A 26,158-nucleotide genomic window follows, 5' to 3' on the forward strand; every position below is an offset into this window, starting at 1 on the left:
GGGGAGTCGGGGCGAGGCCTTGGCGGGAAGGCGAGGTGCAGCTTCTCTAGCCCGCGCGGTCCTCCCACGTCTCTGTGGTCCGGGGAGGGGGCGGGGCCCAACCGTGGGGCGAGAACGGGGTGGGGCGCCCCGCGCCCTGGCTCCGCCTCCCACCCCTCCTCCGCCTCCTCCCCTTCCCCCGAGTTCCCCCTGGGGAAGAGTGGGTGGGTAGGTGGGGATTCCCGGCGGGTGGCGGAGTCACAGTCGCTTCAGCCAGGCTGCGGAGCGGACGGACGCGCCCGGTGCCCCGGGGGAGGAGGAGGTGGAGAGGAAAAGACGCCCTCTCTGCCCGAGACCTCTGGAGGCTCTGACCCCAGGGGCCAGGGGACTGACAAGTTCCTCCACCTCGGCTGCCTGAAGAGGCCGCGACCCTGGAGGCCCCTGAGCCCACCGCACCAGGGGGCCCAGCACCACCCGGGTGGCCTAAAGCGACAGTATCTGGGACCACTGCGAGGTTTCCAGTTGCCTAGACAACGAGCCTGGGGTCAGAGCCTCCACCCTTCCAGCCACCTGCCTCCTCTGCTGCCTCAGGCACCAGTCCCAGACCCGTGAGTCCAGCCCAGGTGACATGACGGTGCTCTCGACCCCCCGGCCCTCGCGGGTGACCACGCTGAAGCGCACAGCTGTGGTCCTGGCCCTCACGGCCTATGGAGCCCACAAAATCTACCCCCTGGTGCGGCAGTGCCTGGCTCCGGCCAGGGGCCCTCAGACGCCGGCTGGGGAGTCCGCGCAGGAAGCTTCCGGGGCCACGGTGGGCGCAGCGGCCAAGGCCGGTGTCAACCGGGTGTTCTTCCAGCGACTCCTGTGGCTCCTGCGGCTGCTCTTCCCCAGGATCCTGTGCCGGGAGACGGGGCTGCTGGCGCTGCACTCAGCCGCCCTGGTGAGCCGGACTTTCCTGTCGGTGTATGTGGCCCGCCTGGACGGCCGGCTGGCCCGCTGCATCGTGCGCAAGGACCCCCGGGCCTTCGGCTGGCAGCTCCTGCAGTGGCTCCTCATCGCGCTCCCCGCCACCTTCGTCAACAGTGCCATCCGCTACCTAGAGGGCCGACTGGCCCTGGCGTTCCGCAGCCGGCTGGTGGCCCACGCCTACAGCCTCTACTTCTCCCAGCAGACCTACTACCGGGTCAGCAACATGGACGGGCGGCTCCGCAACCCGGACCAGTCCCTGACGGAGGATGTGGTGGCCTTTGCCGCCTCCGTGGCCCACCTCTACTCCAACCTGACCAAGCCGCTCCTGGACGTGGCTGTGACCACCTATACCCTGGTTCGAGTGGCCCGCTCCCGCGGGGCCGGCACAGCCTGGCCGTCGGCCATCGCTGGCCTTGTGGTGTTCCTCACGGCCAACGTGCTGCAAGCCTTCTCGCCCAAGTTCGGGGAGCTGGTGGCAGAGGAGGCGCGGCGGAAGGGGGAGTTGCGCTACATGCACTCCCGGGTGGTGGCCAACTCGGAGGAGATTGCCTTCTATGGGGGCCACGAGGTGGGGCAGCTTGGGGCACCGGAAAGCGTGTAGCTGGGGGCTCAGGGGCCGGAGAGCCAGGGCTGCCTATGGCTGATGCCAGAGGTGTGGGCCAACCAGGGCCTTGGGCAGCTCAGATGGCACAGTAATGAAGAGGCAGGAAGGCTGGGTGGGGACTGCCCTGGGCCACTTCTGCTTCTTCTCCGCCTCACTTGTCTTGGCCTTAGGGCTGTGGACCCTAGCGATTTGAGGCTAGAGTTCCCTGGTTGCCCCATTCTTCTAGCCAACAGAGAGGAGGCTCCTGCCATCTGGGGACGTGGCCTTATGCCTGGGCCCCCAGACCCTTTGAAGGCTGGCCTCTGGCCCAGCTGGCCGGCTGGGCAGGCGGGCAGTATGGGCATGACTCAGCCCAAGCGGAGGTTAACGAGCAGCGCGCAGCGTGCCGGCCGCAGCGGTGGTGGAGCTCAGCGCTCCAGGTCAAGGCTTCCCCCATCTGGAGCCCGAAGGCCCGCCTGGCTGTGGGCTTGGCCGCCTCTCCGAGGCCCCGGCCCAGGATGCTGGGCCCAGGCCGCCACTGCGGCAGGACGCACTTCCTGCCTGCCCGGCGGCCACCCTGCCCCCAGCGTGGCCGCCCTTCCGCCTGGGTCCCAGTCGTGCAGCTTCCCGGCAGGCCGGGTCAGGGGGGGCCGGGCCAGCTACGGCCAGCCTAGGAAAGGTTACTCCAGGCCAATGCTCCCTTTATCTCGCCTCGGCCCCTCCCCTTCCTCACGCCTGGGGTTGCGGCTGCCTCTGGCTAGGCTCTCTGCAACTCTGGTTTCAGTTCCCAGTGTTTCTCGGGGGAGGGGCACAATGGCATCCATCTCGTGAAGGCCCATGTGTCGTCCCCGGGTCAGGTGGCCTTGTGCCCCAGACCTTGTCTCACTGGCTGCGCATCACATCAGGCAGATAGGCAGGCTTGTCTCTGATTTTTAAAAAGGGTTTATTCCCGAGCAGATAGGGGGCATCCCGGGCATGGGCTGGGCTCCAGATTGGAGAAAAAGTGCCTGGTCTGCAGCTGCAACCCCCTCTCCTCTCCTGTCCTCTGGGCCGCAGGGCCTTGGCAGGCAGCCGTGGCCTTGGGTGAGGCACTTGGCACGTTCCCCGTAGCTACATTGTCAGCTCCTGCCAGCTCCCAGCACGAGCCTGGATTGCCCGGGTGCTCATTTCAGGAACAGGAGATGGGCTTGAGGCAAAGCCACTGAGCGGTGCTGCAGACCTGGTTGGTGGGGGGTAGAAGAGAGATCACTGGCTCCTTGAAGGACTTCCTCTGGGCTAGCCTCAGCAAATCGCATGCTCACCGGGAGGATTCACGGGCCAGGGCGGGAGGGACCTTGTGAGCGTCCACAGCCTGTCTGTTAGGGCCTCAGCCAAAGGTCTGAAAGCAGTGTGGAGTGATGGGCCTTCACGGGTGGGTTGATTGCCCTTACTGTATAGGCAGGTGGCTCACCCCAGTCCCATAGGCAGACGTCCCCATGCCCAGGCTCAGATCAACAGGCTAGGGCGGAGGTGACTGGCTGGAGGGCAGACAGCAGGGTATTCTGCTGTTGCTGGGATCTCGAGGAGGCTTATTTAGACACGCACATACAAACACACAACCTCTTATTGGCTTGTGCCTAGGTAGACCTTTCTTCATAAGTGGAAGCATGAAGCATCATTTACAAGAATTTGGTCCTCCTAATGGCTCAGCCAATGTGATCCAAATTCCATACCTCTTGCTACCTCCAGGCTGGGTGAGCTGGGGCAGGTCACTTTGCCTATCTGGGCTGCAATGGACATGAGAATACACACACAGTGGGACGTGGTGAGAATCAAATGGAGAGTCAGCTGTGAAACCACTTGGCGGAGGAAACGGTTCCAGGCTGGGCAGCTGTTGTCGGTCAGGGGTGGGAAGGCGGGGCTCGGGCATGTGCCCCCCCCCCACAAGAAATCTATGCCCCAGTGGCCACCTTGCTGTGACTGCTTCCTGACCACTCCAGCCCCCCGCCCGTCTACCTGCTGCTGTCACAGGGAGCCTCTTTCTCTCCCACTCCCTCTCCTCCTCTCTCTTCTCCAGGCCCTGCATAGGTCCCTCTCCTGAGATGGCAGGTAGTGGCCAGTGCAGGAGGGGGAGGGCAGGGGAGGCCCACTCTCTGCTGAGCGGGTGGGCCAGAGTCCTCAGCTGGCTTGGGCATGGGGCTGTCCACTGAGGGCGATGCCTGCACGAGCTGGCTTGGGAGTGTGCCCTGCAGGTTCTGGTGGGAGAATGCAGTGCAAGTGTGTCACCCAGAGGAACTGTGGGAAAGTAGAGGGAGGTGGGACCTAAGCAGGTAGAGGTTATTGAACCAAGTTCTTCAAAACCAACAACCGCCTTTTGCTTTCCTGTGCTGTCCTTCGCTTAGTTCAGGGTAGCCCCCCAGTAGTTGCCCAAAGAAACAGGCAAGGTGGCTGCCCTCAGCCCATGTCGAGAAGCTGTCCAGGGCAAAGAGGGGTGTGGTGAGCACTCCAACTGAAGAGGTAACGGAAAGGAGATGAGCATGGGCCTCGGGAGGTGGGGGGGTGAGCCCCTTCACTGCCGCTGTACCCCAATGCTGTGATGTCGATCCCATACCTCCCCCAAGTTTGAGACCTGTCCCCTGTAAACGTGGCCCGGTCCTAACCCCCGGCTCTCAGCCTTGTCGTGCTCATCATACAGCATGGCCTGTGTGAGCGACACTTGGGGACTCTCGCTGTCCCCCCTGTGGGACTGACCGCCAGGCCTCTGGGTCTCCGGTGCCCGATCCCTGCAGGTGGAGCTGGCCCTGCTGCAGCACTCCTACCAGGACCTGGCTTCGCAGATCAACCTCATTCTGCTGGAACGCCTGTGGTACGTCATGCTGGAGCAGTTCCTCATGAAGTACGTGTGGAGCGCCTCGGGACTGCTCATGGTGGCAGTCCCCATCATCACCGCCACCGGACACGCGGAGTCAGGTGAGTGGGGGCCTGTCCTCCTGCACCGCTGGGCTAGGCTTGGGGGGCCCCAGTGCTCAGCCGGCCCACCTGACTTTTCTACTTCTGGGGTCGGGGGGCACCCGGCAGGTCACACTCTCCCGGAGCTCCTCGCTGCCTGCCACCCTGTGTGCGGCTCCCCTTTACAGCATCTCATGCTTCTTGGTCCCACTTGGCCAGGCCCAGGGACTGCAAGTCAGGAACAGCCTTCACCAGGCGCGTGCACCCTTGCGCATCTGGCCCTGCCCTCGGCTCATCTTGGAAGTGGGAGGGTGGGGAAGTACGTCGAGGGAGCCCCTTCCTGGCTTGGGCTTTGGCTTTCCCACCCACGCCTACAATAGCTCTTGCAGGTTGTCGAGGGCAGAGCCCCCTTCCCCAAGGCCTTGGGGGGACTGGGAAGGATTCGCATTTTGTTCCTCTACTGGTTTGCAAGGAATTCATTCTGTTTGCAGTCTTTTCATGGTTGCCCTTCGAAGGTTAACGTGCTCACTTGAGAACAGTCTGGGTTAATCAGTAGCTCCTCCTCCTCTGGGCCCTTACTTAGAACACATGGGCTGGAGGGCCAGCCCGCCTGACGTGCTGATGTCCCCAGCAACGGGTTTGCCGTTGCTTTATCCGGTTGGTGCGTGTTCAGATTCACCTGTGAGTTTCTGCTTTCTTAGCTTCCCAGCCCTTCCCCGCGGCCCAGTGACCCTCCTTCAGACAGCCGTCCTTCAGAAGTCCTTACTGTGATGCTTTCATCATGGAGCTTCGAGATGATTTTCTTGTCTGAAAATGTCTTTATTTTATCCTCCCCCTACCCCCGAACTGAAGTTCAGTTGGGTGAGGGAGTTGAGACGGACGGTCGGTTTCTCTCAGCCCATTGACAACATCCCGTTGCCTCCGTTGGAAAATCTGTTACCAGCTTAACTGCTCTCAGCAGCCTGCGTGGTCTCCCTGGTTAGACTTTTCTCTTTTTCTGCAGTCTCTTTAGGAAGCGTTTGCCTGTGTGTTTCTGTCTATTCTGCTTGAGACTTGTTGTATGGCCGTTGAATACTCAGATTGTTCCATCGTTCTGGAAAGTTCTCAGCTGTTACCTTTTCAAATATTGCCTCTCTCATTCTTTTTACTCTTTCCTTCTGGAACTCTCACGATGTGTTGGGCTTCTCACTCCTTTGTGACTGTCCGTCTCTCTTCACTTTTCCCCATCTAGCACTGTCTATGCTGAATTCTGGGAGTTTTCCTCAGATTTTCCTGCTCACACATTTGCTAGTTTTCTCTTCGGCTGCATCTAATTTGAATTTTCTTTTTTTTTGGCCACACTGCGCGGCATGAGGGATCTTAGCTCCCCAACCAGGGATCGAACCCGTGCCCCCTGCATTGGAAGCACAGAGCCTTAACTACTGAACTGCCAGGGAAGTCCCTAATTTGAATTGTTTTTTATTTCAATGGCTATTTCTGTAAAGTTCTGCCGGCGGCCATATTAATCATGCTCGTTCCATGGTTTCTGAGCAGCTATTCGGTTGTCTGAATTCTTGGGGGTCTAAGCCAGCTTCATCTTCCGTCTGCCGGTCTTCTTTGCTCGTGGTCGTTGTGGGTTCTGCAGCCTAACTAGAGGGTAGGATTCCCCTGCGCACATTTGCTTTAGTTTTAGCCAAGCGGCTGCCCAGTAATGAACCAGTTGGAGGCCACTTTCATGTTAACTTCTCTGCTTGGGGGAGGAGGGGTCCCCGCACTTGCAGGTGATATTAATTTGCAGCCCAGACACATAATTACAAATTCTTAGAGGAGACCTTTTGGTCCTTGCACCTAGAGCCCTATCTTCTCCATCTCTGGGGATGTCACAGGAGCACCTGGCTACTGGCTTCTCTTCTCACTCCTGGGAATTTCCCTTGCTTTCCTGCAAGCACAGCTCTGATTTAAAAGGTGTTGCATTTTATGCAGTTTGGTAGTAAGAGGGTTTTCAGATCTATGTAAAGAGGGAGAGCCTGAAGTGCGTGTCTCAGAACCAGAAGTCTCTCTGATTCTCTCCCTATTGGTGTCTCTCCCTTGGGGCTTCCGTACCCTCAGCTGTCTGTCCCTCTCTGGGTGACCCCCAAGAGGAAAGATCTAATTGAGGGGGTAGTTGCTTCCACCAATGGACCTACACTAAGGGTGGCTTTGATTTAGGCCAGGAGCATGGGAACGGACCCAGGAGGAAACCCAGCCGTGGTTTCTGTGAGGAAGTGCCTGTGGCCGCTTCCCTCTGAAGCTGGCACAGGGCACAGCTCAGCCTGTCTAGTCCCCGAGGCCTCTCCCTCCTCTGAAGGCCTAGGACTTTTTGGCGCCTCTGCTGTGTCGGGCTCTGTCCCCACCCTCATGGCCCTTATAGCCAGTCACCTGTGAACACGTGGACCGCTCCCATCCCCCTGGCTCACTCCGCTTGTCTCACTGGCCTGCTTCCGCCTCAGGCCCTTTGCTCCTCCTGGCTCTGCCAGGAATGCTCTTTCCTCTGCCACCCCGTGGCCCCTCCCTCCCTCTATGGGAGCTTTGCTCACAGGCACCCTCTAGGTGAGCCCACCGCCCCGCCTTTCTCTCCCCCTCCCCTGCCTCGCTGCTCTTCAAAGTGCTGAACAGCCGTCTACTCCACGTCTGCGGCTGCCTTATAGAGGCTCTGCCACTTTAAACTCAAGGAGGCCAGAGGTTTGTCTGTTTTGTCCCTGCTGTGTCCCCAGTAACTGGAGACTGAGAGCGCTGGGAACCGGGTGAGGAGGCCAGCGATTATCCACAGGGAAAGATACCTTTGCCTTTCTGGCCTGCCGGCATGGCGGCCTGGCCGGGAAGAGCTGTCAGGTGTCTGGCTCTGGGGTACTCATCTTAGCCCCCAAGGCTCCGAGGAAAGCTGCAGAGGGTTATGCTGTCTCCAGGGAGGGGCCCACTGTTGCCAGGGCCCCCGCGCAGACCCTTTCCCTTTGTGCGCAGTCCCTTTCCAGCTCTCAGGATGTCCGGGGAGGAGGGTTTGTGTCCCCCCTGCCTAGGGACCTTAGACTGTCAGAATCACCACTGCCCTCCCCCGCCCAGTTCCCTGGACTCCTGGTGCTCTAGCCAGCTGTCTGGCCCTATCCACCCCACACTGCACCTGCCCTGACCTGACTCCCTGGCCCTTCCCAGCCCACCCCCACCATCACATCCTTGAGGCTCCAACCTCAGATCCATTTATGCCCCTGGATAGAGTTAGCCCTCAGAGTTGGCCTCCCCCTTGCTCCCCATCACCATTTCCAGAACATTCCTTGTGTAAAAACCTTGCCCCTCTAGGGGGTCCAACGGTCAAGGGAGTCAAGACCATTGACAAGAAAGGGTTGAAGTGAGTGACCACGGGGTCTCAACTGAGACAGAAAGGAACAAAGCAAGTCAAGACAGGAGCAGGCTCTCAGGGAGAAATAGTAGCATTGAGGACGGCCACAGAATACGGCAGCAAGGGGAGAGATGAGGGCGACACGGGGTAGACCGGAGGTCTGAAAGGGGATATTCCTGTTTGAGAGGCTCGGGAGGGGCTGCCGTTGTAGTACAGGACACAACATCTGCGTTACTGAGACATAATTAACGTACCATACAATTCGGCCTTTTTAATGGGTACAATTCAGTGGTTTTTGATGTAGTCACAAAGTTGTGCAACCATCACCACTATCTAAGTCTAGAACATTGTCACCACCCCAGCAAGAAAGCCCAGACCCACTAGTGGTCACTTCCCACCCCACCTGGCAGCCCCCAGCGACCACTAATCTGCCTGTTGCTATGGGTTTGCGTCTTCCGGACAGTTCACATAAATGGAATCACACAATATGTGGCCTTGTGTATCTGGCTTCTTTTACTTAGCATCATGTTTTTACGTTTCATCCACGCTTTAGGATTAATCAGTACTTTATTCCTTCTTATGGCTGGATAACGTTCCATTGTGTGTACATAGCTTCCACGTCGTGTTTATCCACTCATCCATCGGTAGACGTTTGGGTTGTTTCCATCTTTCGGCTCTTAGGAATAACTGCTACACATACTCATTTATCATTTTTTGTGTGGACCTCCGTCTTCACTCTTGGATATATGTACACCTAGGAGTGGAATTGCTGGGTCATTTGGTAACTCTCTGTTTAACATTTGGACGAACTGCCAAACTTGTCTTCCGCAGCAGCTGCGCATCGTTCATCGCCACCAGCGGTGTCTCCTCACCAGCACTTTTACTGTCTTTTCAGCTGTAGCCACATCCTGGTGAGTGTGAAGTGGTGTCTCATTGCAGTTTTGATTTTGTATTTCGCTGGTGACCAATAAGCATCTTTTCGTACGCTTCTTGGCCATTTGTATATCTTGCAGAGGAAATGTTTATTCAGGTCCTTTGCGCATTGATTAATTGAGTCGTTTGTCTCTTTATTGTTGAATTGAAAAAGTTCTTTATGTATTCTGGGACCTGGGACCTGGGCCCTTAGCAGATATATGATCTGCAGATATTTTCTTCCAGTCTGTAGGTTGTGTTTTCACCTTCTGGATGACTTACTTTGGTGCCCCAAACTTTTTACTTTTGTCGAAGCTCCCTTACCTGTTTTGCTTTTGTCACTTGTGCTCTCTGGTGTCGTATTTAAGGAGCCACACCTAATCCCAGGGCACGAAGGTTTACCCCTGCTTTCTTCGAAGAGTTGTGTGGTCTTAGCTCTTCCGTGCAGGCCGCTGCGGTGCTGCACTCTGAGTGAGTTTCTGTGTGTGGTGTGCGGTAGGGGTCCTTCTTCTGCATGTGGATGCCCGGTTGTCCGAGCACCATTGGCTGGACCGACTTGCTCTCTCCCCCAGTGGGTCAGTTATGATTTTCCACTGTCCTCGCCACTCCCCACCCCACTGTGCTCCGCAGACTCGGAGGTGGCGAAGAAGGCGGCCCTGGAGGCGAGGGAGGAGGAGCTGGTGAGCGAGCGCACGGAAGCTTTCACTATCGCCCGCAACCTCCTCACAGCTGCCGCGGACGCCATCGAGCGGGTCATGGTGTCCTACAAGGAGGTAACCCCCCGCCCAGCCCCCGCCCCTACCATCTCCCCTCCCTCTCCGCCCCCACTGGCAGGGGCTGAGCCACGGTCGCCCTCCCTGCAGGTGACAGAGTTGGCTGGCTACACAGCCCGGGTCCACGAAATGTTCCAGGTATTTGAAGACGTCCAGCACTGCCGTTTCAAGAGGCCCGGGGAGCCAGAGGACACTCAGGCAGGGTCCGGGGCCGTGGTGAGGTCTGGTGTCCGTGTGGAGGGGTCCCTGCAGATCCGAGGTAAGGGAGCCCTCCCCAAAGAGGCCGCCCTGGTCCCGGCCCTCCCACAGCAGGCTGCCCAGCGCCCCACGGAGGGCTTCCTGGGCACGTTGCGGCCCCCACAGCCCTCCCTCTCAGAGCGGCCACCGCTGGCCACCGTGCTCACGTGCCCAGTCGCTTCCAGGTGCCCCGGTCAGGGTTTCCCTTTGCGAGAGAGGGGGGCGCAGCTCCAGTAGGGGCTGGGGCGCTGGGGAAGAGGCCCCAGGCGTCGCAGCCGCCTTTCAGGTGGTGTGGCGTTGAGGGGCTGCAGGGGCGGACGCCACGCTTGGGCTCCAGAGGCCAGGGAACCGGCTTTGCCCCTCCGCCGCCCAGAGCACAGCAAGGGGGCTGTAGTCAGCTGGTGGGCAGCCGCACTGTATTCCCAAGGGCCCCTGGGCCACACAGTGGCGTGCCGTCACGGGTGGGGGTCCATGGCGCCCAGCGGCAGGTGGCAGGAGAGCTCTGCTCCCTCTCTCCCTTCCTCACGTTCTCTCTCCAGGCCAAGTGGTGGATGTGGAGCAGGGGATCGTGTGTGAGAACATCCCCATCGTCACGCCCACGGGGGAGGTAGTGGTGGCCAGCCTCAACATCAGGGTAGGTCGAAGGGCGGAGGGGAGCCCCAACCTGGCAGCACGGGCAGGGCCGAGCCCAGCTCTGGGGCCCGGGGCCTGGCCTTCTGCACCCACCTCAGCCCTCAGCATCCAGCCTGGCCAGCCTGCCCGCACTGCCAGTAGCCATTGACCCCAGGTCTATGTGGCAGGCAGGCTAAGCTCAAGGTGAAAGACCAGCGTGTCTCTGACTGACGGTTAGTTCTGGGGCAGTGGAGTCAGAGCTGATTAAGAGGGCTGGGCTGGAGTCACCCAAAGGTTCCTGGCCCTATCATTGGCAGCACCCCACGCCCGCCCCTATCCCTGAGTAGCCCAGGACTTGGGGACTCTGGTCCAATTCCAGCTGTGATGAAAGAGATTCTCTTCCACTGACCCGGGCTTGAGGTCCCACAGATTTGCTGTGAGAGGCCCCCAGGGCGGGTGTGTGCCGGGTGCAGCCTGGCCCACTGGGAGGGCTCTCAGCCATTACGCAAGCTGTCTGTGGAGAGGATGCCCTGGGGGCAGACATCCACCAGTGACCTGTGTCCCCAGCCGGAGCTTTGGACAGGGTCAGGGAGTGATAGAGTGAAGGGGAGTCCTGGGTGCAGTAGTCATTCATTCATTCATTCATTCATTCAACTAATGTTCCCTGAGCTCCAGGCTGGACACTGTAAACCCCAGGTAAATCAGGGGAACCCAAAGCGTTACAGAGGTCCCGGATTTGGGACTTCCCTGGTGGTCCAGCGGTTAAGACTCCACGCTTTCACTGCCAAAGGGTGCAGGTTTGATCCCTGGTCAGGGAACTAAGATCCCACATGCTGCCCAGTGTGGCCAAATTAAACTTTAATAAAAAAGAGAAAAGATCCATGGTTAGATGGCTGTCCCGGGTGCAGCGAGGGCCACAGGAAAGGCAGAGTAGAGGTCTGCATCCCTGGGGGAGTAGAGGTCACATGAAGCCTCACCCAGGGCAGGGACGAGGAGCCAGGGGCTTCGGGCCCAGGTCCTGCAGGGGCCACGCGTGCCCCGCTGAGGAGCCAGGGCAGCGGAAGCCACGGCCAGGCAGGGAATAGGCAGGAAGGGCCAGTGCCTAGAGCACCTTTCCTTGATCTGCTGAGAGGGGGCCTGAGAGCCAGCTGGAGGCTGGACGCAGGCCAGTGGTGTGATCCCCGTCACCCCGGGCAGTAGTCACCCTTGGGGTGTGGGGCTGCCACTGACGGCCGGTTCCTGCAGGGTGAATGGCTTCCAGGCAGGCCCAGTGGAAGCCCAGCTGGGCAAAGCTCAGAGGCCATGGTGAGCAGGGGCGTGGCTGGTTAGGGAGCAAGGTCAGGCGAGGAACGGGTGACCAGGGGCTGAGCAAGAGCTCTGTCCTGGCAGAGCCGCTGGTGGAGCTGGGCTCCGGGGCTGGGAGATGTTGGGGGCGGTCAGAGAGATGCACGGAAGGAGACAAGGGAGGCAGCCGTGGAGCTGGCTGGGGCCACGCAGCTCCCCCGGAGCCAGACACACAGAGGAGCCGGGCCCTGACCGACCAGCCCTCCCACATTTGCACGGAGGTAGGCCTGGGCCCTGCCCGGGGGAGTTTACAGTCTAACGAAGGAGGAACAGCAAACGAGGGGCTCAGCCAACAGAAGTTCACATCAGGGTGTCTAGGCCTCTCCCGGCTTCTGGTGTTTTGCCTTCATCTTTTTTTTTTTTTCTGGGCCGCGTTGGGTCTTTGTTGCTGCGCGTGGGCTTTTCTCTAGTTGCTGCGAGCGGGGGCTACTCTTCGTTGCCGTGCGTGGGCTTCTCATTGCGGTGGCTTCTCTTGTTGTGGAGCACCAACGCTAGGCGTGCGGGCTCAGCAGTTACGGTACTTGGGCTCAGTAGTTGTGGCGCACGGGCTTAGTTGCTCCGCGGCATGTGGCATCTTCCCCGACCAGGGCTCGAAACCCTGTTCCCTTCATTGGCAGGCGGACTCTTAACCACTGCACCACCTGGGAAGCCCCTGCCTCCATCTTCACATGGCACTCTCCCTGTGCACGTGTCTCTGTGTCCAAATGTCTCCTGTTTATAAGGACACCAGGTCACACTGGATTAGGGGCCCACCTCACTCCTTATCTAAATTTCATTATATCCGCAAAGACTCTATTTCCAAGTAAGACCACATTCTGAGGTCCTGGGAGTTAGGACTCGAACACAGGACTCTTTGAGGGGACACGGCTCAACCCATGGCACTGACCGAGATAAACCAGATGGATGTGCGTATCCGCCACACTCTGGGATCTCGCGAGGACTGCACTGGCTGGAAGGCCCTTAGTGTTGCTGTGATGTCACACATGGCGGGGGGCAGCGGAAGCTGTACCCCGCGTGCCTTGACTCCGTGCCTCATGCTCTCCCCCACCCCGAGGATGGCGGGCTCCCTGCCATCTGCATGCTCCCCACCTGCTCGGGCGGCCTTTTTCCTATAGCAGGTGTTTCCAGAACACCAGTGGACATGATGTAATCGGCTCATGGCGGGCCTCAGGCGCTTGACGCTTGGCTTCCAGGTGAAGCGGGCTGCAGCTGCCATTGACCTTCTGGGGCGCGTACCCGTTTGCTGGACTGTGGCAGAACAGGCCCTCCTCCTGCTGGCCCCCTGCTCTCTGGGGACAAGGCAGTGCCTGAAACAGGCAGCCGGTTAGGGCTCCGGATACCAGAGCTCACCCTCGGGGCCCTGCCATTCCTCACCAAGAGATGGAGGATGGCATGTGCTGGGTGCGGGGGCCTCTCCGAGGCTGTCAGGCAGGCCGTGGGTAAGGGGAGGGAGGCCCGGGCCGGCTTCCACGGCTGCTGCCTCTACAGGTGGAAGAGGGCATGCACCTGCTCATCACGGGCCCCAACGGCTGCGGCAAGAGCTCTCTGTTCCGTATCCTGGGCGGTCTCTGGCCCACCTATGGTGGCGTGCTCTACAAGCCCCCACCCCAGCGCATGTTCTACGTCCCCCAGAGGTGAGCGGTGGGGTGCTGGGGCCACCGGCGGCTGGGCGGGGGTGGGGGAAGAGGGAGAGAGCCAGGGTCCCCAGGTCCGCCCCCACCCCTTCTGACCTGCGGAACCTGACGTCCCGGAGATGGCAGGGCCTGAGGCCTGGGCAGAGGACGGCAAGGTGCTGCCACCCCGCCCCGCCCGCCCAACAGCTTCACAGCTGGGGGTGCGTGTGCATGCGTGAGTGCGTGTGGGCGAGTACCTGCATGTGTGCCGTGATGCGTGTGTGCAACCTGAGTGTGCGTGCGTGTGTGAGTGGGTGGGCGCGGCACGCTGTGCGGCAGTGTCTGCGGCCTTCCGGTCAGCCCCCCTCGGGCAGGCAGGGCCCATGCGGAGCCTGCTCGGGAGCAGGGCATCGGCAGGGAAGCCGGGCCGCCCTTCCCTCGGCGGACACGTGGCTCTCCCGCAGACCCTACATGTCTGTAGGCTCCTTGCGCGACCAAGTGATCTACCCAGACTCTGTGGAGGACATGCGAAGGAAGGGCTTTTCAGAGCAGCACCTGGAAGCCATTCTGGACATCGTGCACCTGCACCACATCCTGCAGCGGGAAGGAGGTAGGGGAAGGGGCATCCCACTCATCAGTGCCATACGGGACGCCGTCGATCGATCGTCCTTTGTCCCAAGACTCAGCTGGGGAACCTGCTGCTGCCCCTGCCCGTGCCTCCCTCCTGGCCCCCGAGGGATAGTCCCCGAGGGACTGCCCCAGCCAACGTTCGCGAGTCCGAAGTGCTACGTGGCCTGGGGAGCCCCCCCTCCCCGGGGAGGACCGACAGGAAGCGCGTGGCCCCAGACCGCCCGAGTGCACTGCACTCGGGAAGGGAGCCAGGCCTGGCGGGGGCCATCCGACGGGGCACCCTCTCCAGGCTCTGGGCTCTGTGGCAGGCAGGGCCTCTTGGGCCAGGCAGGGAAGGAACAGGTCAGTTATGCATTTCAGCGAGAGGGCAGAGCACGGGTGTGGGCAGGGCAGCCTGGAGCGTGCGGAGCAGAGGTGGAGGGGACGCCTGCCCACCCACGTGTCTGGCTCGAGCCTGGGAGGTGTGTCTCCTGGGAAGAGACCGCAGGAGGGAGGGACAGGCCGATGGCCAGAGAACGCATCGCCTGGGGACTTCTCAGCTTGGTCTTTAATTGCCCATCGTGCCCAGAGGGGCGGAAGAGGAGAGTGCGGCCCAGCTGCCAGAGTTTGGATTTTTATACTGAAAGCTGAGTGGCAGAGGTCCGAGCCCTGCCTAGGCTACCAAGGGGCAGCTTGACCTTGAGCAAAACCTGACCTCTTGAGATGCTTTCCACCTGTAGAAGGGGCCAGGTACCAGTCTCAACCTCAGTGCCGGCAGTAAATGAAAGAGCGCCTTTCAGGACCCATGGGGGCTCTGCAGGACATGGCGGGTGACTCGTGAGAGTCCCTCCCAGGTGTCGTCACCTGGGCAGAAAGGGGGCCACAGGCAGTGGATTCAGTGGGGCTGTTCCTCCCGGGCCTGCCCTGGTCGCCACGGTCCCTGCAAAGCTTCATCCCCAGCTTCCCCCTGGCCTGGTCGGGCCTCTTTCGCTCGCCCTGGGAGTGTACCCCTCCTCCTGGGCTGCACACACCCCTGAGTGCCTGGGGCCCCTGAGGCCGAGCCCCACTCCACAAAGGCGCCCAGGTCACTCTGCTATATGTGGCTTCCTTTCCCAAGGTCACCTCACGGTCCAAGGTGGCTGCTGCGGCATCACATCGTATCCCAGGCCATAGGATGGAGAAAGGGGCAGGGGCGGGGTTGGGGTGCAAATCATAGAGGGATTTAAAGAAAGTTCCTTTAAAGAAAGTTCCAGAAGCTGCCACGTGTGTTAACACACTTATACCCCATTGGCCAGAATTCAGTCCTGTGGTTAAACCTCTCATCAAAGCAAGCTGGGGGATTTTGTCTCTTTTGTGTGTGGCCACGTGCCCTGCCAAAACCTCTAGTTTTCTGGAAAGGCAGTGGAGGGAGCAGGCGAGGAGGCATTTCTGATGAATCGCCCACTCGCCTCCTGAGATGCACAGGCCTGGCGCTTGTGGGTGAGAAGCCTTCTGGAGAGCCCATCGCAGCCATCCTTGGGGCTCTGCCATGACTGTTTGATGCCCACTGGCACCCCATTAGCACCCCGTTAGGTCCTGTGTGAGTTCGCTGGCGCCACAGGCTGGGTGGGGCAAACGACAGAGACGTGTCGTCTCCCAGTTGTGCAGGCCGGGAGGCCAAGATCCAGGGCTGTGGGCAGGGGCAGTTCCTTCTGGGGACCGTGAGGGAGGGTCTGTTCCAGGCCTCTCTCCTGGGCTTGTAGTTGCCGTCTGCTCCTTGTGTCTTCACGCCGTCACTCCTCTGTGCGTGTCTGCGTCTCCAAATGTCCCCTTTTTATAAGGACACCAGTCCCATCGGATGAGGACCCACCCCTGTGACCTCACTTTAACTCGATCACCTCTGTAAAGACCCTGTCTCCAAATGCAGTGGCATTCTCATGTCCTGCGTGTGAGGACTCCCATGTGTCTTTTCTTGGAGGGGATGTAATTCTGCTCCCAACTCTTTTGAACCATTCCGGTGTCCCCACAGACGGACAGGTACCCAGAGCACACGTCCCCAGCGGACAGCCTTTCTCCGAGTCACGTGCGCTGCTGTGTTCCGCTATTGTTGGTGGCCCGGCCCCTCCCACCACAGCCACTGCGCCTGGGCCCGGGCCCTCTGCCCGTGCTGCCCGGCCCTTGTTGAACTGAACAGCGACCTTTGTCTCCTGCCAGGTTGGGAGGCCGTGTGTGACTGGAAGGACGTTCTGTCCGGGGGCGAGAAGCAGAGAGTTGGCATGGCCCGCATGTTCTACCACAGGTGAGCCACTCTGTCCTGAGTGGTTGGGCTCCCTCGGGCACTGGAGGTCCTCCGAGCCAGCGGCAGAGACAAGGGTGCTGCCTGAGTGCTCCCAGGAGCTTGCTCGGCATCTGTGCTCCCTGGGAGCCCCTTAAACGGGGAGGGCAGCGCCACCAGGAGGCCTTGCCCTGCCCCCCAGGGCCCAGCAGGGATGGGATCGAAAGGACATGGGGTCAGCACGCAGATCAGGCTTCCCGCCCCCACTGGGGGCTGGGGCCGGCCCGGGCTGTTGGGGCTGTTGGAGGGTCCACAGGCTCACCCACTCAGCCCCCACCCCCAAGGCCCAAGTACGCCCTCCTGGATGAATGTACCAGTGCCGTGAGCATCGACGTGGAAGGCAAGATCTTCCAGGCGGCCAAGGATGCAGGCATTGCCCTGCTCTCCATCACCCACCGACCCTCCCTGTGGTAGGTGCCCTCACTTCTGACGAGCGACGCGCCCGTGGCTTTGCAGCTGGGGAGGGGGCGGTGCTGCCAAACAACCTCCCTCTCCCTCTCCTGGGACAGGAAGTACCACACACACCTACTACAGTTCGACGGGGAGGGTGGCTGGAAGTTCGAGAAGCTGGACTCGGCCGCCCGCCTGAGCCTGACCGAGGAGAAGCAGCGGCTTGAGCAGCAGCTGGCGGGCATCCCCAAGATGCAGCGGCGCCTCCAGGAGCTCTGCGAGATCCTGGGCCAAGGCCCTGGAGTCCTCCAGGCCGCTGCCACCTGACACACGGCCCTGGCTCTTAGCCCTTGGCCCACGCCCCACACCAAGCCCTCGGATCACGTGAAGGAAACGGAGCGCCTGCCCACCAAGCCTTCCCCCCCACCGCCCCGCTGCAGGCCCACCCTGCATGCTTTGCCGTCCTCCCAGGCCTCCCAGAGGACAGCCAGCGAAACCCGTGCCCACTTCCCAGCCCCACCAGACTGGGACCTGGGCAAGTAGAAGGGGAGAGGGGCCAGAGGCGCGGCCCCGCTCACAGCGCCAGCCTGTGCCCAGGAGCCTTGGTGTTTGCGGCGCAGCGCCTCCTAAGTCTGGAGTCCCCCCATTCCCTCCTCTGCAGTCCCTTGGAGACATCACAGACGGTCCATCTCTCTATTGCCATCATCCCAGTGGCCCGCCAAGGCTCCCGTCCCCCGGAACACCCTCACTGCCATAAAGACGGCCAAGTGGGCCCCGCGATGAGGCAGGGCCCGTCACCTGTGCCCCTTCTCCCCACCAGTCATCCCAAAGAGCCTTCGGGAGAAAGAATTGCACAACGTTTCCTACCGAGCAATGACGAGAATGTAGTCCCTGTCCGCCTCCGTCCCCAGCCCTCCCTCCTTCAAGCTAATTTATTGGATTCCCCTTTGCAGCCCTCTGTATCGTCAACATGAGCACCCTGCTAGCGGGAGAGGTGGCCTGGGCCGCCAGCCAGCCCGCTACCCCACCGGCCTACACTGCCAACCGCCAGGGCGTGGGTGGGGGCGGAGACGCTGGGGCTGCCAGTTCAGTGCCAAAGAGGGGTCAGTGGGGAAGCTGTCTCTGCAAAGACTGCCCCCACCCGAGGGGGAGACCCCGCCACCGCGCCGCCGTGTGCCTTTCGGGTCGGGGAACCTCCCTCAGTTCCTCAGTAAAAACCTCCTGTGGAAAGTGCAGTCCTGCCTCCCAGCGTCTTTGTCCGTCGGGGCTTGGGGGAGAGGCGGGACGGGCAGCAGTGGCCTGCGTCGGGGGGAGGAGCCTTGATCCCACCCCCAGGCGAAGATGCTGCCCTGCGCGTCCTCCGGCAGACACAGCCGTGGGCAGGCGGCATCAGCAACATCTCTCGAAAAGGATGGCTGAGCCGGAAGGGGACTCTGGACCCAGCCCGACCTTGTGCCAGGGTGGAGAGGAGAGGACCGAGGTCCAGTCCACCCGTGACGAGCTCCAAGAGAGATGCTGAGAGAAAACCAGTGAGCTGCCAAATGGGCTGGCAGGGTACACGGAGGAGGAAGAGTCCCGAGCCAGCCAGGCAAGGAGCAGTGGGGACACAGTGCTTCCAGACCTCCTAGGAGGGGGAACGCTTGTGCCGAGGCCCAGGGGTAAATCAGGAGCAAGATGCAGGGGGCAGGGAGGGGCCTCACTTCCAGAGCCTGGCCTTCAGAAGCAGCGAGAAGCCACTGAAGGGTTTTCAGCAGGATGGAAACAACATGGGATTCATGCTTAAAGGAGGCTGCGTGGAGGGTTGCTTGGAGGGAGGCACGAGCACTGCGCTTGGCTCACACACTGCTGCTGGGACAGAGGTGGGGCAGCCATCGTGGGGAGCAGTGTGGCAGGTCCTGGAAAGCTAGGCAGAGTTCCCGTGTGACCCAGCACTTCCACTCGGAGATGTGGACCCAAGAGAATGGAAAATAGATGTTCAATCAAAACCTTATACATGGGGCTTCCCTGGTGGCGCAGTGGTTAAGAATCCGCCTGCCAATGCAGGGGACACGGGTTCGAGCCCTGGTCCGGGAAGATCCCACATGCCACGAAGCAACTAAGCCCGTGCGCCACAACTACTGAGCCTACGCTCTAGGGCCCACGAGCCACAACTACTGAGCCCGCGTGCCACAACCAATGAAGCCCACGCGCCTAGAGCCCGTGCTCTGCAACAAGAGAAGCCACCGCAATGAGAAGCCTGTGCACCACGACGAAGAGTAGCCCCCACTTGCCGTAACTAGAGAAAGCCCGCGCGCAGCAACGAAGACCCAATGCAGCCAAAAATAATAGATAAATAATTTTTTTTTAAAAAACCTCATACATGAACATTATTAACAGTACTATTGATGGTAACCAAAAGTGGAAACAACTCGAATGTCCATCAACAGATGAATGGACAAGCAAAATGTGGTCTGTCCGTACAATGGAGTATTATTCAGCTTGACAAAGAAAGCAGACCAGTGGGTACCAGGGGCTGGATAGTGACTGCTGAATGGGGTCAAGGTTTCCTTTTGGGGTAATGAGAATGTTCTGGAACTACAGAGGTGATGGTGGCACAATACTGTCAGTATGCTAACTACCAACAAACTGTGCACTTTAAAAGGGTTAATTTTGTGTTATGTGAATTTCGCCTCAAAAAATAGATAATAGGTGATGGATACATTGATCATAAAGAGGTAGAAGTGATCGATGATTGATAGATAATAAAGAGAGATGATAGACTGGTGATGATGATAGATGGATGGATGGATCACAGGTAAAGAGATAGACATAGACGAAGGAGCACACCGCTTGACGCAACCCAGGCCAGACGTGCTGAGGCCTGAAATCCCAGATGCACTAGAGAGAATAGAAGAAAGTCATGCGGGGGGTACCTCAGACTCTGGGGGAGGGGACGGGTGGAGTGAGAGTCAAGGTGACCCCTGGGTTCTGGCTTGGGTGGCCGGTTGGGCGATGGCATCCATTGCGGAAGAAGGGACAGGTCGGGGAGAAGGTGCTGCCTGATTAGTGCTTGCTGGGCCCAGGCCCTTGGCCCCAGCGGAAATGATGAGTAAGCGCTAGGAGGGTGTGGCTGGCTGAGAGCTCCAGACTGGGGGTGGTCCGAGGGTGCATTGGCCAGCAGAGAGGCAGCTGGTGGTTGAAGAGACGCATGGACGCGAGGTGCTTGGTCTCTCATCTGGGGGACGGGAGATAGACGGCGTTTTCTCTGAGTTTTTTTTTTTTAATTTATTTTTGGCTGTGTTGGGTCTTCGTTGCTGCGCACAGGCTTTCTCTAGTTGCGGCGAGTGGGGGCTACTCTTCATTACGATGTGCGGGCTTCTCATTGTGGTGGCTTCTCTTGTTGTGGAGCACGGGCTCTAGGCATGTGGGCTCAGTAGTTGTAGCACTCAGGCTGAGCACTCAGGCTCAGGGCTCAGTAGTTGTAGCACTCAGCTCAGTAGCACTCAGCTCACAGGCTGTAGAGCACAGGCTCAGTAGTTGTGGCGCACGGGCTTAGTTGCTCCGCGGCATGTGGGATCTTCCCGGACCAGGGCTCGAACCCGTGTCCCCTGCATTGGCAGGCGATTCTTAAGCACTGCACCACCAGGGAAGTCCCTTAGCTGAGTTTTGAGGTTAGGATTTGTTCCTGATCCAGGACAAGTGGCAATTTGGAGGGTTAGGAGGTGTTCCTCCCTCTCTTCCCAAGATTGTGCAAGCCGTCCCTACCTGATAATAAATCCTTTTTTTTTTCAACTTACAAAGCTAGAATGGTTCTGTGGTCTGCCACCAAACCCTAATTGATACAAATGGAAACAGACATACCCAGCGAATACCATTCAAAAGGGAGTTAGTGGAGAGAAATTAACATCAGACAAAGTACACCTCACGGCACAAATCATTATTAGGAATAAAAGGGGTTGCTGCCCAATGATTAAAGAAATAATCCATTCAGAAGCATTAACCATTCTGAATGTGTGTGTAGCTGCCTAATGACAGAGCCTCAAATGTACATCAAACAAAAAAGTAGCAGTGGGCTTCCCTGGTGGCGCAGTGGTTGAGAGTCCGCCTGCCGATGCAGGGGACGCGGGTTCGTGCCCCGGTCCGGGAAGATCCCACATGCCGCGGAGCGGCTGGGCCCGTGAGCCATGGCCACTGAGCCTGCACGTCCGGAGCCTGTGCTCCGCAACGGGAGAGGCCACAACAGTGAGAGGCCCGCGTACCACAAAAAAAAAAAAAAAAAAGTAGCAGCAAAAGGGAAAATTAATAAATTAGTAAATTCACCACAGTAAATCACACTACCTCTCACTCCAATAGGTAGCTCAAGCAGACAAAAATAGGAAGAATATAGCACAAACTGAACACACTTGATTAACAGACATCCCAAAACTAGAGACTACACACTTCAAGTTCACCTTGAACACTTAATAAAACCCACATGTTCGCAGCCACAAAACAAATCTCAGCAAATGCTAGAAGAATGGGTATCATACAGATCGTGTTCTCAAACTGCAATAGAATAAAATCATAAATGATAATAAAGCTAAAATTAAGTCCTCCCATATGTTTGAAAATTTAAATCTACAAATTTAAATTTAAAAATACACTTCCCAATAACTGATTGGTCCAAGAAGAAATATAATGAAAATCTAAAAAAATGTTAGAACTGAACAACAATGAAAACGCGACATTTGAAAACGTGTGGAGTGTAGCTCAAGCAGTACTTAAGAGTAAATGTATAGCCTTAAAAAAGTAAGCTGAGCCCCAACCCAGGAAGTTAGAAAAACCACAGTAGAATAAACCCAAAGAAAGTAGAAGGAAGGAAATCACAAAGCCAGCAGAAATTAATGAAATAGAAAAAACAAAGATCAAGAAAACCAAAAGTTGATTCTTTGAAATTAGTAAAATAGACACAAGGCTCTGGCAAGAATGAAAGGAGAGGAAAAGAGGGGTAAAACCATGGATACCATAGCCCTTTCCAACGTAATGAGAGACTCTGGCTTAAGCATGGGAGCTTGGACACCTGTGCAAGAGGCTGCTAGATCACATATATTTCAATTATATATATATATCAGCTTTATATATATGAAGCTGCTAGATGCTCACATCTTTACCCCACCTCATGCAGAAGACCGGACTTTATTCCCTGGCAAGTTAGAACAGAGGGTCTTTGGAAATGCAGATTAAAGCCACAGTGATATATCTTTTTATTCCCATCCACTGACTGATAGAAAGGAAACAGTCAGACAATAGTAAGTGTCAGCATTGATATGGAGTAGCAGGAAGTCATACACTGTGGTGCTATACAAACTTGTACAGCCACTCTGGAAAACAATTTGGTGTTATCTAGTAGAATTAAAGATGTACATATTTATGGCCTAACAAGGTCACTCTTGGGCACACCCTAGAGAATGTCCTTCACAAATACCCCAGATTACACGTACAGGTCGTTCACAGGCAGCATTGTTTATAATAAGCAAAAGCCAGAAAAAACCCAGGTGTCCATTAACAGGTGAATAAACAAACTATGTTGCAGTCATATGATGGAAAACCATTCAGCAAATGTAATATGGAACTAAAGCAACAGGCTACAGAAAAATACATCCAGTATGATTCCATTTATATAAATTCTAAAAATATAAAATATATTGTTTGGAGATGATGCATATGTGGGACAAGTAAGAAAAGTAAGGAAAGGCTAGTGGTTGCTTATGTCAAGGGAGGAACAGGGTATATGGGGGCTTCAGAGTCATTGGGAATATTGTCTTCTGGTTGACAGTAGGGACAGGTGTAGCAACAAAGGATACAACAAACAGAGTAAAAAGGCCTCCTACAGAACGGGAGAAAATATAAGTCACATATCTGATAAAGGGTTAATACCCAGAATATACAAAGAACTCCTACAACTCAACAACAACAAATCCAATTACCTGATTTAAAACTGTGCAAAGGGACTTCTCTGGTGGCACAGTGGTTAAGAATCCGCCTGCCAATGCAGGGGACACAGGTTCGATCTTCCCTGGTCTGGGAAGATCCCACGTGCCGTGGAGCAAAGAAGCCCATGCGCCACAACTACTGAGCCTGCGCTCTAGAGCCCACGAGCCACAACTACTGAACCCGCGTGCTACAATTACTGAAGCCCGCAAGCCTGGAGCCCATGCTCCGCAACAAGAGAAGCCACCACAATGAGAAGCCCACGCACCGCAACGAAGAGTAGCCCCCGCTCGCCGCAACTAGAGAAAGCCTGTGCGTGGCAACGAAGACCCAACGCAGCCAAAGATAAAATAAATTAATTTTAAAAAAGATTTAAAAAATGTGCAAAGGGCTTGAATAGACATTACCCCAAAGATGATATACAAGTGGCCAACAAGCATATGAAAACATGCTCAACATCACTAATCATCAAGAAATGTAAATCAAAACCACAATAAATTACCTGACACCCATTAGAATGGTTACTATTTTTTTAAAAAACCCAAAAATACCCAGAAAACATCAAATAGTGTCAAGAATGTGGAGAAATTAGAAGTCTTGTGCACTGTTGGTGGGATTGTAAAATGGTGCAACTGCCATAGAAAATGGTGAGGAAGTTCCTCAGAAAATTAAGTATAGAACTACCATGCGATCCAGCAATCCCACTTCTGAGTATGTATCTAAAAGAATCGAAAGCAGAGCCATTTACACATCCATGTTCATGGCAGCACCATTCGCGACGGTCAAGAGGTAGAAGCAACCTCAGTGTCCATTGACTGATGAAAGGATGACCAAAATGTGGTCTATACACAAAATGGAATATTATTCCTCCTTAAAAGGAAGGAAATCCTGCCAGATGCTACAACATGGGTGACTCAGAAGTTGCTTAATGGATATAGCATCTCAGTTTTGCAAGATGAAAAAGTTCTGGAGATCCGTTTCACAACAATGTGAGTGTACCTAGCACTGCTTAACTGTACACTTAAAAATGGTTAAGATGGTAAACTTTATGTTATGTATTTTTGACCACAATAAAAAAAATTGACTCAAGAAGAAACAGAAAACCTGAACAGTCCCATAATTACTAAAGAAATCGGCAATGTAATTTAAAATGTATGGATAGAGGGGCTGGTGGCTGCAAAAACAAGGAAGGCCTAGATAGTTTTACAGATGTATTCCATCAAGCCTTTAAGGAACTGATAACCCTCATCTTAGATAAATCGTTCCAGGGAACAGAAAAAGAGGACATGCTCCAAAAACAACAACAAAACCAATCCAGCCAATACACCACGACAAAGTTGAGTTTAGCCCAGAAAATGCAAGGGTGGTTTAACATTAGATAATCAATTAACACAACTGAACACATTAACTGATGAGAGGAGGAACATTCTGTCATCAACTCAGTGCTTTTTCTGAATGCATTTGATAAAATTCAACATATAGCAAACTAGGACTGGAAGGGACCTGGCTTAATCTCATAAAGGTGTCTGTAAACACCCTCTGCAAACATCTTAATTAATGATGAAACCTTAAGAATATTCTCTTTGCTTCCATTCAACCTTGTACTGTCCAGGGAAGTAAAGTGAGAAAAAGAAACTGTAGTTAAAAGGACTGGAAAAGAAGAAACAAAACAGTCATTCCTCCCAGATGGCATGACTGTGTAAGTAGAAAACCAAAAAGAATCCACAGGGGACTTCCCTGGTGGCACAGGGGATAAGACTGTGAACTCCCAGTGCAGGGGGCCTGGGTTTGATCCCTGGTCAGGGAACCATATCCCACACGCATGCCGCAACTAAGAGCTCACGTGCCGCAACTGAGGAGCTGGCAAGCCGCAACTAAGGAGCCCGCCTGCCACAACTGACACCCAGCGCAACCAAATAAATAAATAAATTTTTTTAAAAAGTCACCTTCCTTGGAAAAACATAAAAAGAATCCACAAAGAATTATTAGCCCTAATACAAGCATTTATGAGGTTGCTTGAGACAAAATGCATACGCCAAAGTCAATTCTGTTTCCTTTGTTGTACACCGGAAACTAACACAATGTTGTAAATCAACTGTACTTCAATTTTTTAAAAAGTCAGTTGTGTTTCTATGTACCAGCAGCACAATCAGAAAGTGAATTAAGAAGAAGATAGCATTTATAATGCCATAAAAAAGCAAGTCCTGGGACTTCTCTGGTGGTCCAGTGGCTAAGACTCTGCACTCCCAATGCAGGGGGCCTGGGTTCGATCCCTGGTCAGGGAACTAGATCCCGCATGCCGCTTCTAAAAGATCCCCCATGCCACAACAAAGATCCCTCACGCGGCAACTAAGACCCGACGCAGCCAAACAAATAATAAATAAGTAAATATTTTTTAAAAAGCAAGTCCCTAGTGACAGCTCTACCAAACACGTGATGTTCAAGTCCTTAGGGGAAAATGTACTGAAAGGATCTTAATAACTAGAGAGAGATGCTATGCTCAGAGATGGGGAAATGATATTTTAGAGATGACTAGTCTTCAAAGGGATTCAAAATTCAACAAAATCTCCATTTACCTCTTCAAAAAAATCCCAACGGTGTTTCCTGGAACTTGACAAGCTGTTTTTGAAACTTCTAAGGAAAACTAAAGGGCCTAGAATAGGTGGCAGAATTTTGAAAGATGATGACCCCCTCCCGGTATCAAGGCTTGCTTTTAAAGCTGTAGTAAGTAAAGCAGGGATAGACAGAGAACTACATTCAACATCCTGCCATAAACCATAACGGAAAAGAATATAAAAAAGAATCTATATATGTGTATAACTGAGTCACTTTTCTGAACAGCAGAAATTAACACAACATTGTAAATCAACTATACTTCAATTAAAACATTAAAATAAAAAATAAGACGGGGGGGACTTCCCTGGTGGCACAGTGGTTAAGAATCCACCTGCCAACGCAGGGGACACGGGTTTGAGCCCTGGTCCAGGAAGATCCCACAGGCCGCGGAGCAACTAAGCCCGCACGCCGCAACTACTGAGCCTGCGCTCTAGAGCCCGCAAGCCACAACTACTGAGCCCGCGTGCTACAACTACTGAAGCCCACGCGCCTACGGCCCGTGCTCCGCAACAAGAGAAGCCATCACAATGAGAAGCCCGCGCACCGCAACGAAGAGCAGCCCCCGCTCGCCGCAACCAGAGAAAAGCCCACGCGCAGCAATGAAGACCCAACGCAGCCAAAACGAAGTCCAGCAAGGCATCACCATTTCACACCCATTGTATTGACCGAAAGTACGAAACACAAAGTAAAAGTACTAAGTCCAAGTACTGGTGAAGGTGAGGAGAAACAGAAATAAATGTCTATACAGTGGCAGTGGGAGTGTCGTGTGGGCCACCAGCTTGGAAAGCGATTCCTCCACCCCTGGCAAACTCGGAGCGCACGTGCCCTATGACCCGGCGAGTCCCCTTCCGGCATCTAGAGAACCCCGCCCTCAGCAAGGCCGCCTCCCCACCCCTCGCAGGGATACTGACGGAAGGATCCCATGCAGCTGGACGAATGGGCCATCCACATGGATCGGCACAGATACATCTCCAAAGG

The 26,158-nt window shown here is 56.0% G+C and overlaps 1 protein-coding gene across 2 annotated transcripts; it reads left to right on the forward strand.

Moving 5' to 3' along the window:
* Nucleotides 1-18: 18 nt before the first annotated feature.
* Nucleotides 19-17,850, forward strand: ABCD1 (ATP binding cassette subfamily D member 1). Of its 2 annotated transcripts, XM_004286419.4 has the most exons (10): nucleotides 19-1,516; nucleotides 4,300-4,480; nucleotides 9,354-9,496; nucleotides 9,587-9,755; nucleotides 10,273-10,367; nucleotides 13,178-13,323; nucleotides 13,767-13,912; nucleotides 16,105-16,189; nucleotides 16,510-16,635; nucleotides 16,735-17,850. In XM_004286419.4, the coding sequence occupies exons 1-10, from the start codon at nucleotides 608-610 to the stop codon at nucleotides 16,940-16,942; spliced, it is 2,208 nt and encodes a 735-aa protein (XP_004286467.1). In that variant the 5' UTR covers nucleotides 19-607; the 3' UTR covers nucleotides 16,943-17,850. The 2 variants fall into 2 exon arrangements, 1 of the variants encoding a protein (XP_004286467.1); XR_004480306.2 differs by lacking the exon at nucleotides 16,735-17,850 and having other exon boundaries at nucleotides 13,784-13,912.
* Nucleotides 17,851-26,158: the final 8,308 nt, after the last annotated feature.

Source organism: Orcinus orca, chromosome X (assembly GCF_937001465.1).
Source record: "Orcinus orca chromosome X, mOrcOrc1.1, whole genome shotgun sequence".
Lineage (NCBI taxonomy): Eukaryota > Metazoa > Chordata > Mammalia > Artiodactyla > Delphinidae > Orcinus > Orcinus orca.